Below are 14,054 nucleotides of genomic sequence, written 5' to 3'. Positions count from 1 at the left end.
ATAGCTTAATATAAAATTATTGGCTAATTTCCTGTAAATGGAAATTAGCCTGAAAAAAATATCAGAGAATGGTTTCTAGGTGTTACTAATAATGACTTGAACTGATAATCATAGATTATACATTTCTAGACCTGATGGAAGTTGAGATCCTTTGCCCTGTCATAATTGCTGATGCTGCTTATTCAAAGTCAGATTGATAGTTTACCCTGCCTACTTCTTAGCTAATATGTGGTGCACATGTTAAAAGTTTCTGTAAAAAGATGTTCAACAACAAGGCATGCTTAAGAACAGCTGCTCATAATTTCAAAATAATGGTAGCTTTCATAAAAGCCTTCACTTCTCACAACTTTACGTAAGTCTTGCACAAAAAGGGGCAACTTATGTACTGTAATTGACCATGTGTCGAATGGATTTAAGATGCCCACCAGCAGTAAAATTAGATGTTTACTTCATATTTTTGAGTAGATAGTGAGCAAGCATGTGTTTTATCAACTGCACTTTCATTCGGTAGTTCTTCGACAGAGGAGCTACACAATCTGAATACACAGTTTGCGCTGGCAATGCCCACACTTTCAGGACCAAGTAAAGTGTTGTGGCAAGGTCTCTGTGTTCCTCGGACTGTGACTTAATGTGAGAAACATGGCAGACAAAGGCTCAGTTGTAATTATCTACAGGAAGTATGTTCCCACACATCAGAAACAAGCAGTATGAATCACTGTTCTATCAGATACTGTAATAAACTTTGTGGACTTTTCAGTCCATGTTATTCAAGAAATTTTATGTAGACCTAAGTCCATTGCTACTCATGTACACATAAGAAAATAATATGAAATATTGTGTGTTTGCTGTGACACTGGTTGATTGACATTTATCTTTGTAGCTATTGAATAACAACAGTTTGTGTGCTTGAGCTTTCCACTGTAAGGATTGTTCACTTGAAGAGATATTGGGAGTCGTGATGATTGTGAAATAGCCTTTTGGCATAATAAAAATACAACTGCCCTTAGTATCAGGGGCTTGCTTACTGCATATATTGCACTCATAGTGTGTGTGCTTTGGATGCAAGTAACAGGAAGAAGTTAACTTTTATTATCTGTGTAGAACAGATATTTTGACAAATCATAAAAATATAGAATAGAACAGCATGTGATCAAACGGGAAAGGATAATGTTATGAAGATCAATTTTATCATTTTGCTGTTTTATTTACAAATAGAAAAAAATCTACAAAATCAGCCTTAAGAAAACACACAACTGTTAAATCCACATGCTAATAAATGTTAACTTAGAGATTAATTTTTTTTTTCTTCTGATTTCAGTAATTTTCAGAGTTTGTACAAGGTTTTCCCATCTTCTTTTTCATATTGTGTACAAATACACTGAAGAGCCAAAGTAAGTGGTACACCTGCCTAATATTATGTAGGGCCCTTGGGAGCGCTGGAAGTGCCGGAACATGATGTGGCATGGACTTGATCAATCTCTAAAGTAGTGCTGGAGGGAACTGATATCATGAATCCTGCAGGGCTGTCCATAAATCTGTAAGAGGATGATGAGGTGGAGATTTCTTCTGAACAGCACATTGCAAGGCATCCCAGATATGCTCAATAATGTTCGTGTCTGGGAAGTTTGGTGGCTAGCAGAAGTGTCAAACTTAGAGGAGTGTTCCTATAGCCACTCTGTAGCAATTCTGGATGTGTGGTGTGTCACATTGCCCTGCTGGAATTGTCCAAGTCCATCGGAATGCACAATGGACATGAATGGATGCAGGTGATCAGACAGGATGCTTACATACGTGTCACCTGTCAGAGTCATATCTAGATGTATCAGGGGTCCCGTATCGCTCCAGCTGCACATGCCCTACACCATTACAGAGCCTCCACCAGCTTGAACAGTCCCTTGCTGATATGCAGGCTCCATGGATTCATAAGGTTGTCTCCATAATCGTACACGTCCATCTGCTTGATACAATTTGAAGTGAGACTTGTGTGACCATTTTTCCAGTCATTGACAGTCCAATATCAGTGTTGATGGGCCCAGGCAAGGCATAAAGCTTTGTGTTGTGCAGCCATCAAGGAGGGTATACGAGTGATCCTTCAGTTCCAAAAGCCCATATTGCTGATGTTTCGTTGAGTGGTTTACACATCGACACTTGTTGATGATGACCTAGCATTGAAATTTGCAGCAATTGGCAGAAGAGTTTCACTTCTGTTATGTTGCACAATTCTCTTCCGTCGTTGTTGGTCCCATTCTTGCAGGATCTTTTTCCGGCCGCAGTGGTGTCGGAGATTTGATGTTTTACCGGGTTCCTGATATTTATGGTACATGGTCATATGGGAAAATCCCCACCTGATTGCTACCTCGAAGATGCTATGTCCCATCGCTTGTGCGCTGGTTATAACACAATGTTCAAACTGACTTGAATATTGATACCCTGCCATTGTAGCAGCAGTAAGTGACAGGTTGTAGGGGTGTAAGGCTAGTTCGCGTCCGTAGTAGAATACTACACGTGCACCCTGGGTAACGCTAAATGAACTAGCACTAAAGGCAACCAGATAATCCAGATAATCCTGTGCTGGATCTCCTGGTAAACACATCATGAATGATACCGACCAAATGAACGATGAAGAATTGACTAGAGCACTCGGACCGTGCCTCCGAGTCTGCCACCTAAACATTGAAGGCATAAGCAGGAGCAAATGTGAATTTCTCCAGAGAGTTCTCACTCAGAACAAAATCGACGTAGTCGCAATACAAGAGACTCATGCGGAAAACATAGATCAGCTGGCTTCTAGAGGAAAAATCCCTGGATTCGAGATACTGGGAGCCACCTATCACCGCAATTACGGCGTGGCAACCTACATACGAAATAAGATAGAAAATGCTTCCCTGTGTAAGATATCTACAGACAACAACATACATGAAGTTGCTGTCAAAATTGGCGAGACCACTATAGTTAACATCTATAAGCCTCCCGGCTGTCCATGGCCTCCAGAAGTACTCCAAGAATATCCCCACCCTGCTATCTACGTAGGAGACTTTAATAGTCACCATGAGAACTGGAAGTACGCACGAAACGACCAGAACGGTGAATCCCTGATGAGCTGGAGTGAGGAGACTAACACCCACCTGATTTTCGATGCCAAGGACCGCGGAACATTTCGATCAGCAGCATGGAGACGAGATTATAACCCTGATTTATGTTTTGTCACTAAAAACAAAAACAACCAACCGCTAGCCGTAATTCGTGAAGTCCTGTCTGATTTCCCACATAGCCAGCATCGCCCTGTTATCTTAAAAGTCGGAATTAACATCCCAATCATAAAATCCTTTCCTCGCCCACGATGGAATTTCCAGAAGGCAGACTGGGCCACCTTTGCAGAAAACCTTGACAAGTGTCTAGGTTGGATACCCCCGACTAGGGACAACTATGACAGATTTGTGGGAGCAGTCATCGCCACGGCTAAGAGGAATGTACCCAGAGGCTACCGGAAAGAGTACATCCCTGGCTGGAATGAGAGATGCGAAGACCTGTACCAGGAATTTACCGAAACCAACAACCAAGAAATCGCGGACGAACTGTTGCACAGCTTAGACGCAGCTCGACGGGAAAAATGGATGGACACCGTGGAGAATCTAGATTTCACTAAATCCAGTAGGCAAGCATGGACCCTACTCCGTAACCTGGGAGGCAGTAAACGTAAAATAAAAGACACCCACCCGATAACCCCTAACAATGTGGCCGCACACATAGTTAGAACCTCAAGAGCACCAAGGGACAGAACACACACCACGACCACCAAACGTGAATTAAGATCCTTAAAACAAAGGGCATCGCCTACCTCCGAATTTTCCCAGCCTATCACAGCGGAAGAAGTTGCAGCAGCCTTGTCAAAAATCAAAAGTGGCAAGGCTCCCGGCTTCGATGGCATCCACCCGGAATTTCTACTTCACTGTGGAAAATATTCTAGAACATGGCTCGCAAACTTCTTAACAGATATTTTAGAATTGGGTAATATCCCACACCAGCTTAAACGAGCAAAGATTATAGCGATACTAAAGCCAGGCAAACCTAATGACATGCCCCAAAACTACCGCCCTATCGCTCTGCTGAACTGTGTCTATAAGCTGTTGGAACGTATCATCTACAATAGAATAAGCGGAAAAATTCTTGAAGTGGTACCGATTGAACAGGCAGGTTTTCGACCCAACCGCAGTTGCACCGACCAGATCCTCTCCCTAGCAACTCATATAGAGGCGAGCTTTCAGAAAAAAACTCAAAACATCAGTAGCCTTTATTGACCTATCAGCCGCTTATGATACTGTTTGGCGACAAGGCCTGATATTTAAGTTGCTGCGGGTCATACCATGTAATAAGCTGGCCAACCTCATTGATAACATGCTCACAGATAGAAGCTTCAGAGTCATAATGGGCGACTTAAAAAGTGACCAAATGAAGCTCAACAATGGTTTACCACAAGGCTCCGTTCTGGCGCCATTGATGTTTAACCTCTACATATCTGACTTACCTGAAACCACTTCTCAAAAATTCGGATATGCCGACGACTGGGCAATAGCTGCAAGAGGCAGATCAATGGAGGCAACGGAAAACACATTAACTGCGGATCTAACAAAGCTGGGAGATTACTTCCGAAGGTGGAGATTACGGCCAAACGCGACAAAAACGGAGGTGACATGCTTTCACCTCGACAATGCCCAAGCAAAAAGAAAGCTCAACGTTCATTTCGAAAACAGGCAGCTAAACCATAATAATTACCCCAGATATCTAGGCGTCACCTTTGACAGAACCCTAACATTCAAGGAACACCTACGTAATACAGCCGCAAAACTTAAAACTCGAAATAATATCATACAGAAGCTATGTGGGACCACGTGGGGCTCTTCCGCGGCTGTACTGAGATCTTCGGCTCTGGGACTTGTCTACACAACAGCAGAATATGCCGCACCGGTATGGCTAAACAGTAAACACACAGGCTTGATCGATGCTCAACTAAACTACACAATGAGGATGATATCAGGAACAATAAAGCCAACGCCTTTACACTGGCTACCTATACTGAGCAACATTCCCCCACCGGACCTGCGCAGAGAGAATGCTCTTTTACGCGAGTATGGAAAAGTGCTGAACAACGAGAAACTGCCAATCCATAAGGATGTTCCTGCCCTGGAGATGAACAGATTGCGCTCAAGACACCCCTCTTTAAAAAAGGCAAAAAATACGCATCCTCTCAACCCGGATTATGGCAAACTCTGGAAAATGCGGTGGAGAGAATCTGTGCCCCAAAACCTGCAGAATATGCCATGCATCAATGTCCAACCACCAGGATTCAATTTGCCAAGGAAAACTTGGACGACCCTGAATCGAATTCGGACAAATAACGGCAGATGTGCAGACAGCCTCCACAGGTGGGGTAAAATCACCACCCCGAGATGTGACTGCGGTGCGGACCGGCAGACAATTCATCACATCGTGGAAGATTGCCCTCTGAGACGTTTTGCAGGAGACCCCAATGAGTTTCTGACCGCGACTGAAAGTGCAATAGACTATGTCACAAATCTGGATGTTTGTTTGTGAACTTTTGTTTGTTATATACACTATTTTTAAACACTTTTATATCTACAACTGTGACTACTCTTTATTTCTGTGTCTAATGATTTTTATGTCTTTTCTATATGATGTGTTATATGCCATAAGCTAAATAAATAAACAGGTTGTAGGGGGAGGGACCAATTATGTGTGTTTTCCATCAACTGGCTAATAATTGATTTTTATTGAACTTCAGATGTTCACCACAATAGGTTAGTTGGGGTAACATTTATTCATTAACCTGAAGTTTCAGCAGCAGCAACTTCCACTATAGGCTGTGACTGGGGTGGATGAAGTTAATTAATGCAAGAAGCTCTTGCAATCCTGATCATGCTTGTTGGCAGGCTTATATTTTTTGTTTTTACTGTTTACGTTTGTACGTCAGGGATCACACTTATGCATTGAATGTGTATTATGTTACCTTTTACTTTACGGTTGAGCTGCTTTTCTTACATATGCTTTTCTTTTGAGCTCTCATTACTGCAGGAAATTGGAGTTGGGGACTGTAAACCCATACAAATGTATATGAGGTAGTTTCATTAGTTTAATGGTGTTTCTTAATATTGTAATATCTAAACTGTTGTATTTTAAGAGAAATATACTCCTTAGTTATTGCTCACATGAGCTGCTGTTAAATACTTTCAGGGGCACATGAACATTAATAAAACATTACAGCATCTGCAGCAGTTTTTAAACAATTCTCATCAGTTAAAGAGTTTTTTCTTGCTACAGTTATTGCAATTACTATTTCATCAAAGATTGGCTTTGATTACACCTTGTCAGAGTGTTTTGACTATTGCATGGTTTTCAGCATAGCCTGTTTTCATTTATTATAGTTAATATTAGTGGGATTTAATGTTAATATCAAACAGTTACTACGTTTCATCTTGTTAGATAGGCACATGCTGACATAGGTAGCCTTCTGAAACTAGTTGTGAAGTGATAAATAAAGATACAGTTGGACAGATTGATCATCTTTTTATTTCTTATTGTGTTTTTACTCTTTGTTATTTGCATTTACAGTTGCACTTATGAATTCATTGTTTTCTTGTTTCAATAAGTGAAACTATATTCTTTATTGCTGTTTATGAGGATCTGCCATGTTAGGTAATCTGGATACATATTATTGTCATAACTGAGATAGGACAAACTGTACAAACATAGTTACCATACCAAATAAGATAGACAGCCACAAATGCAACAATATGTACAGTTAAGAAGTAAAAGAATCCCAAATGAACAGTTTTTTTAAAGGTAGTAATCTCACATTATCTTAAATTTGTTCAGTTATTTGTACAACAGTTGTGCACTTCTCTCCTCTCTTCAGCTTTGAAAAAAGCTAATCAAAATAGTTTAGATAAGTGCTAGTCAGAACAGATTAGCGTAGTTTCATACACAAGCCAGAAAGGGTTCTCATCTATTGTTAATCATTTGTTTCAAAAGGCATTATGTTGCTTAGCAGTGCATTCATAATAACCTATGAATTCAGTAAGGGCAGCATGATAGCATTTCTCTAACTCTGTATGCTGCATCGTTACTGACAAAATAGAAGAGTTCCAATATCCATTAAAGCCAAAAAGAAAATCTGGGATGTTTCTAAAAGTATATGTTATTTTCTTTCATTTGCAGGTAGTGACTGCTGGTGGTTGCTTCCGGCCAGTGCATGGAACGCAATGAGCCAGCATTCAACACATGCGCCACGGTCTGCACCTGTGGCCGTTGTCCCTGCATTTGCTGAGCCCCTTGGAGGAGCCTGGTTGGGAGGAATTGGAAGTGGTAGCAATGGTAGGACCTCCCCCACAGCAGCACAGAAACAGCGAGCTGAAGTCAAACTTAATGCTATGCCGTGAGTGAAAAATATTTGTCTTATTATTGTAACATGACTATACTAGCTTGCAGCATCTAATAGTCCAGTCTCATTAAAGGTATTTCAGATGTCCATAATATGAAGAAGCTAAATATGTAACATATTTCTTAATATAATTGATTGCAAGCATTGATATAGTGCAAATACCAAGGCAACCTCTTCACAAAGCCCCAAGTACAATCTCTTAGTCAATGTAGCAGTCAGTCATTTGAAATTCTAGTAAGAACATCATATCCTGTAATCTGTGGTTATGAAGTTCTCATTAATGTGAAGACAACTGTTTTGTGAAAGAAGTTAAAAAGGAAGAGGAGGAAAGCAGTATAGATAAAGGGTACTTCTCAGAATTTTTTGCGTAGAAATGTTTATTTTTCTGTAATCAACATTTGAAGGCTCAGTAAGTTTATCATTGGACAGAGGCATTTTCAGGACTTGACATTGTAAACAATGTGCACAGTGCCACCAAAGTTGGATCACCAGTGAACAGAAATACAATTTACGGGAATCTAACACTAAAAGAGATGTAAAAATAGGTGTCTGAAATTTCAAGAGAATAAATCATTGGCTGGCTTCTATGTCTGTTGGAATTATCCTTTATTTACTCATCAGATGCAGTTTTAATAACACCGACACTTAATTGTATGCAATTTCAAAAATATACTACTAAATATAGTTAGTTTGTTCTTATATTGTGCTGCTATCATCAAATATGTTTGGCATCGGAATGCCTGTAGGTATCAGGTAGTTATTGTTTATAGTGGATACGAATCTGTCTTTATTTAATGAAGAACAGAAAAAGGTGTAAGATGTACTAGGGATAGAAAAGTTCATGCACACAGTCTGATTCATAGTAAAAATGTTCTGCTTGATACAGATAGTGGTGCTTGAATGACAGAATGACTCCAGTTTTGCACCCAAGTGTTTGGGAATACGGCAGCGGAGAAACTAATCGCTATTCCAGGATACCTATGATTTACTGCCTGCCTCCTGATTTACTGCTGTTGAATTTCTTTCCACATGTACCCAAATACTTGCTCAGTGAAGCTGTCCTATAGAGTTCATCCACAGTTAATATATTCCGTATGTTTTCCTATAAATTTATCTGTTGCAACTCATTTTCTAACAGTGTTTCATTTATCTTGTTCCAACTGCTTTTCTGGCTAAAATCCATTGTTGAGCATTAAGAGGGTTGCAAACATTGCTTCTTAGCCATTGTGCTTCGGTACTTCAGGATTGCATTTCTTTAAATACATTCCTTGTTTGAGATGTTCCTAATTAAGCCATATGCTTTCTGTAGTTGCTCTGTCTTGTTAATCCACTACAGGTTTTTGTAACTCTCTCTCTCTCTCTCTCTCTCTCTCTCTCTCTTTTATTTCTGTAAGTAATTTGGAATAAAGGAGACCATTCATCGATAGCATAAGCATTGAGTCATTGACAGGCATAGACAAAGGTGCCCTTACATTGTGCCAGTTGGCTACACAATTTAGCTCTGTTATTTTTTACTGTTTACTTGGATGTTTTTACTGTTTTAGTTTTTCCTGTTATCTTTTCCCGTCTAATAGGGTGCCTTTTTAAATGTTTGTTGTGAATTTTTATTTATTCCATTTGCCTACCTTTTTTATACAAATACTGTGTTGCCTGGTAGCAATTTCCTATTAGGCAATACATGTAGATATACCAGTATTGCATGGTGACTCACCAATGTATTATTGTTTGACCTATTTGACATTTTGTGCACAAAACAGAAAGGACTTGAGTAGTGCTATGGGAAAACTGTTTTCGCTATTTTAAAATATGCATATATTACATTCCCAACATTTGGAATTTCAAGCAGTTCATATTGTATCCCACCTGGGAGGCGGCGCATGGGTAGGAGCAGGAGCAGGAAAAATATGTCAGTACTGCACGTAAGCAAAAGTGGTTTACTGGTGCAAAAAAACAAGTTAATACATGGTTACATAACTTGCAATGAGGTGCGATGCTGAGACTCATTGTATGTAGAGCAAACCTTAAGTGAAGTGTCCCGGCTGTCTGTTCTTGATCAAAAGGGCAGAATCAGGAGTGGAGCTTGTAGATCTCTCCCCCTCCGGCTAGAGTGCCCTGTCGTTGGTGACTGTCGTAGTGCCAACTTTAGAACTTGTATTTACACCATGGCATCGTTGCTGTCGATACCACTACCCTCCTCCCTGAAATGACGCACCGCCGTGGAGTATGACTTCTGACGGTGGGTGGAGGGACCCAGGGGTGGCACAGCTGAGGGGGCGGACAGTGGAACTGAGGGGGCGGACAGCGGAACTGAGGGGGCGGACAGCGGAACTGCCGGGGCACGCTATCTACCTGCGACCACGAATTGCTCGCGAGTGGGCGAGAAAAATGCCCCATGGAAAACCTGCCCAGGCTGCACACCGCCACTGGGTAAGCTCAGATGAGGAGGCGGGAAAACGACCTCCACGGCCAATTACGGCGGCATGACGGCAGCCTCAGCATCCACTGGTTGTGATGACGACGGCCAAAGGTGGGGTCGTAGCGGCGGCGAGAGGCGCCCGTCTGGTGCAGGTGACTGGACCGGCAGCGGCGATGACGGCAGGTGCACCCGTGGAGGTGTGAGCGGCGGAGGCGCCGTCGGTGGAGCTGTAGGCTGAGGCAGCAGAAGCCGCAAAGCCTCCAATTTTGCCAGAAAACAACCAGCGGCAGAAAACTGAGGACTTCACAAACGCATCTGGTTCCATTGTCGCTTGACAGTGCCGGAGGGGCCAGAAATGAGAAATAAGGTACGGTCAAGCTGGTGAAGAATACGCCCCTGGTCCCATCGCTGCCTGTGAGAGAAAATGCGATACGACACCAAATCATGTGGCGCCAAGCCAGAACGATGTGAAGCAGCTGGAGCGTGTGGCGACGGTTGCTATAGTTGCAGGAGCGACCTATGGGCGCGGCCATGTAGCAATTCCGCTGGGGAACGGGTGCCATGCGACTGAGAGCGATATAAAGCAAGACACGTCCAGAGCGCTCACTCGCGAGAGTGTGTGGTGCGCAACTTGCTCATCTGCGACTTAAACGTATGCACAAAGCATTCAGCCTCGTCGTTCGACTGGGGGTGGAACGGGGCTGAGGTCAGAGGGCGAATGCCATTAGCAGCACAGAACGCTTCAAACTCTTGAGGACACGAATTTGGGGCCATTGTCGGAGACAATAACTTCAGGAAGGCTCTCGTTGCAAAAAATAGACGTCAAAGCCCGATCAGTTCTCGCAGATGTAGTAGAGGACATAGGGACAACAAAAGGGAAGTTGCTGTACGCATCAATAACTATCAACTTCCGGGTGTCCCAGAAAGGACCTGCAAAATCAATATGAACACGCTGCCAAGGCCCAGTATGAGTCAGCCATGCAAAGAAGTGCTAGCAGGGAGCAGAGTGATGCTCTACGCAAGAGTGACAGTTAGCAAGCAAATTCTCAATTTGTTTATCAACACCGAACCAAATGCAGTGACAACGCGCTAATTGCTTTGTCCGCACTATACCCCAATGACCAGAGTGCAGCAATTGGAGGATTTCCGACTGCGACGAATGAGGTACATCCACACGAGCCTGATCATTGTCAGTTCGTAACAAGATAACACCGTGGTGTACAGACAAGTTGTGATGTTGCGCAAAGTAATGTCAAACATGTAGATTTCGAATCTGCGTAGCAGATGGAGGCCATTGAGTTCGAATATACTGCAAAAGAATCTGCAGAGAAGCATTGGTGGCTGTCGCGGAAGCAATGCGACAAAAATCCAGCGGAAGACCATCTGCTATTTCCTTATCTTGTAAATATGCATGACAATTCGGAAGAATCAAACACTTCGTCAGGACTGATAGGCAGACGAGACAAAGCATCAGCATTGCCATGCTGGGTCGTAGGCCGAAACAAGATTTCATAATTGTGGTTAGACAAAACCAAAGACCAATGTTGCAACTTTTGTGCAATACAGGCCGGAACAGGCTTTGACGTGTGGAACAACGACATCAAAGGCTTATGATCGGTGACCGAATAGAACTTGCGACTGTACAAAAAATCATGAAACTTTGTCATTCCATAGACGATATCTAAAGCTTCTTTCTCGATTTGAGAATAGTTTTGCTGGGCAGAATTGAGCAACTTAGATGCAAAAGCGATAGGGCGATCGGCAGAATTAATGCGGTGCGAGAGAACCGCTCCGATGCCGTGAGAAGATGCATCGACAGCCAAAACAACTGGTTTGGAGGGATTGAGAGGAATCAAACAGTGATCACTCAACAAAGCAGATCTAAGCTTGTGGAAAGCAGTGTCACATTCCGAAGACCAAACAGAAGGAATGTTCTCACGCCGAAGGCGATGCAAAGGCACTGCAATCTGCACTGCATTTGGTATAAACCGAATAAAATAAGTGATTTTGCCCAACATAGACTGAAGTTCTTTCAAGTTCCTGGGTGCTGGCAAGTCTTTAATCGCACTGAGATGTGACGGCGAGGGGTGGATACCCTGTCCATTAATCATATGTCCTAAATACTGAATCTCAGTTTGAAAAAATTTGCACTTGTCTGTATTACACTTTAGTCCTAGCCTGCAAAAGTACAGTAAATAAGGCACGCAAATTCTGCAAATGTTCATCAGGGGTGCGACCTGATACGACTATATCGTCCAGATAGTTGGAACAACTAGGGACAGTGGCACACAACTGCTGCAAGTACGACTGAAAAATAGCAGGAGCCAACGCACAACCGAATGGAAGGCGGCGAAACTTGAACAGTCCAAGGTGGGTGTTGATCGTAAAATAGTGCTGTGACTGTTCGTCGAGCATATTCTGAAAGTATGCCTCCCGTACGTCAGTCATGGAAAAGAATTTTCCCGCACCAAGTTTATCAAAAATGTCTTCAGGACATGGTAACGGAAACATAGCTACCACTGTCTCGGGATTTGCTGTAGACTTAAAGTCAGCACAAATACGGAGACAACCATTTGGTTTTTTCACACACACTATAGGCGAAGCAGAAACAGGTTCAATGACACCAATGTCTTGTAAATGCTTAAATTCAGCAGCTACGGCGTTGCGCAGTGCTTGTGGTACCGGGCATGCGTGCCGGAAAATAGGCATGGCATTGTCTTTAACTACAACATGCGCTGCGAAGCCTGTGGCGCAACCAAAGCCATAAGAAAAAGAGTTCAGCAAAATCATTGCATAGTGCGGCAACACTGTCTGCATGGTCACTAGCGTTGATGCAAAGTACATTGTCCTGAATTGCGAGGCCAAAAAGTTCAAATGCATCCATGCCAAAAATGTTCGTAGCATCACTAGAGCGGAGCACATGGAAAGGTACTGTACGGGTCGTCGCACCATACGTGGCTCGCAAACTACACACACCGAGCACAGAGTTTTCCTGTCCAGTAAATGCAGTCAGTGCAGAATGCAAATGATGAAGCGGGGGCGAACCAAGCAAGTCATACGTAGATTTGTTCAGTAAGGAAACTGACGCACCAGTGTCCAGCTGCATGCGAACAGAACGTCACAAATGTGCAAAGTAACAAAAAGTTTCCTGAATGTGAGAGGAAGTGTCTGGAAAAACTCGATTCACACGACGAGCTGTCAAAGCACGTGAAGCAGAAGGCTTTGAATAAATGGCATAATGTCCATAGGCTGATATGAATCCTGGTCATGACGGTTGCTTTTGAGATGGCGCCCATGCGAGTCACGCGAACGGGAGAAAAGTGGTGAATTAGAGTTTCTCTTACTACACACAGCTTGCACATGTCCTTTCTTATTACAAAAATACCACTGTGCATGACGGGATGGGCAACTGTCCCGTGGGTGGGCACGAAAGCAGTTCGGACATGATTTCAGTTTTGTAGTGGATGCCAGGTGTAAACTTTGTTTACATGCGTGCGGCGGGAGGGAACGTGATGTGCCGCACTAACAGTACACACACCTGGGGTCACGTTGAACGCGGAAGTAGCCATGTCTAATGTATCTTGTCTGTCTAGCAAGTCCACTACTTCCTGCAAAGACGGATTTTTAAATGTGAGGATTTGTTCGCGGATGTGGTGATCCGCCACATGCTGCGCAGTAGCGTCTCAAATCATTATATCCGCATAAGAGCGTTCACATGAGCAATTAAAGTCACAAGCAGTAGTTAGTCCCTGAAGGTCCGCTAACCAAGATTTATTCGATTGAATAGGGCCACACCGGAGGCGAAAGAATTTGTAGCATGCAGCCACCACATTTACGCTGTCATGGAAGTGGGAGTTCAAAGCATCAATCATTGTGTCGTAAGTTTTAGTTTCTGGACAGGTAGTGGGAAACAACTTGACGAGCACACAGTATAACACAACACCCGCGTTGGCAATGAAAAAGGCAAGCCGCTCTGTACCTGGTATGTTGTAAGCTGCAAAGTGTGCCTCAAGTTGGGCGATGTATTCTGGCCAGTGTTCAACGTCAGGATTGAAGGCATGAAATGGCGGTGCTGTCGGCGACGGTGTCGGTACAGGCGGTGGCGTCAGAGGTGCCGAGGTAGCTGCAGTTTGTAGTGCGACCAGTCCATTTATGGCAGCAAGCAGCTGCGTCATTTGCTAA

At 43.1% G+C, this 14,054-nt stretch overlaps 1 protein-coding gene across 2 annotated transcripts in view; it reads left to right on the top strand.

The window, feature by feature from the left end:
* LOC126412190 (tyrosine-protein kinase CSK) overlaps positions 1-14,054 on the top strand; it is a 234,514-nt gene that overhangs the window by 146,637 nt on the left and 73,823 nt on the right. For both annotated transcript variants that reach the window (XM_050081669.1, XM_050081670.1), the window contains exon 2: positions 7,234-7,450. In XM_050081669.1, coding sequence (XP_049937626.1) covers positions 7,278-7,450 — 173 coding nt within the window. In that variant the 5' untranslated portion in view covers positions 7,234-7,277. The remainder of the gene's footprint in view (positions 1-7,233; positions 7,451-14,054) is intronic.

This window comes from Schistocerca serialis, chromosome 7 (genome assembly GCF_023864345.2).
Source record: "Schistocerca serialis cubense isolate TAMUIC-IGC-003099 chromosome 7, iqSchSeri2.2, whole genome shotgun sequence".
NCBI lineage: Eukaryota > Metazoa > Arthropoda > Insecta > Orthoptera > Acrididae > Schistocerca > Schistocerca serialis.
The sequence above is the reverse complement of the archived record's forward strand: the minus strand, read 5'-3'. Positions and strand labels throughout refer to the sequence as shown.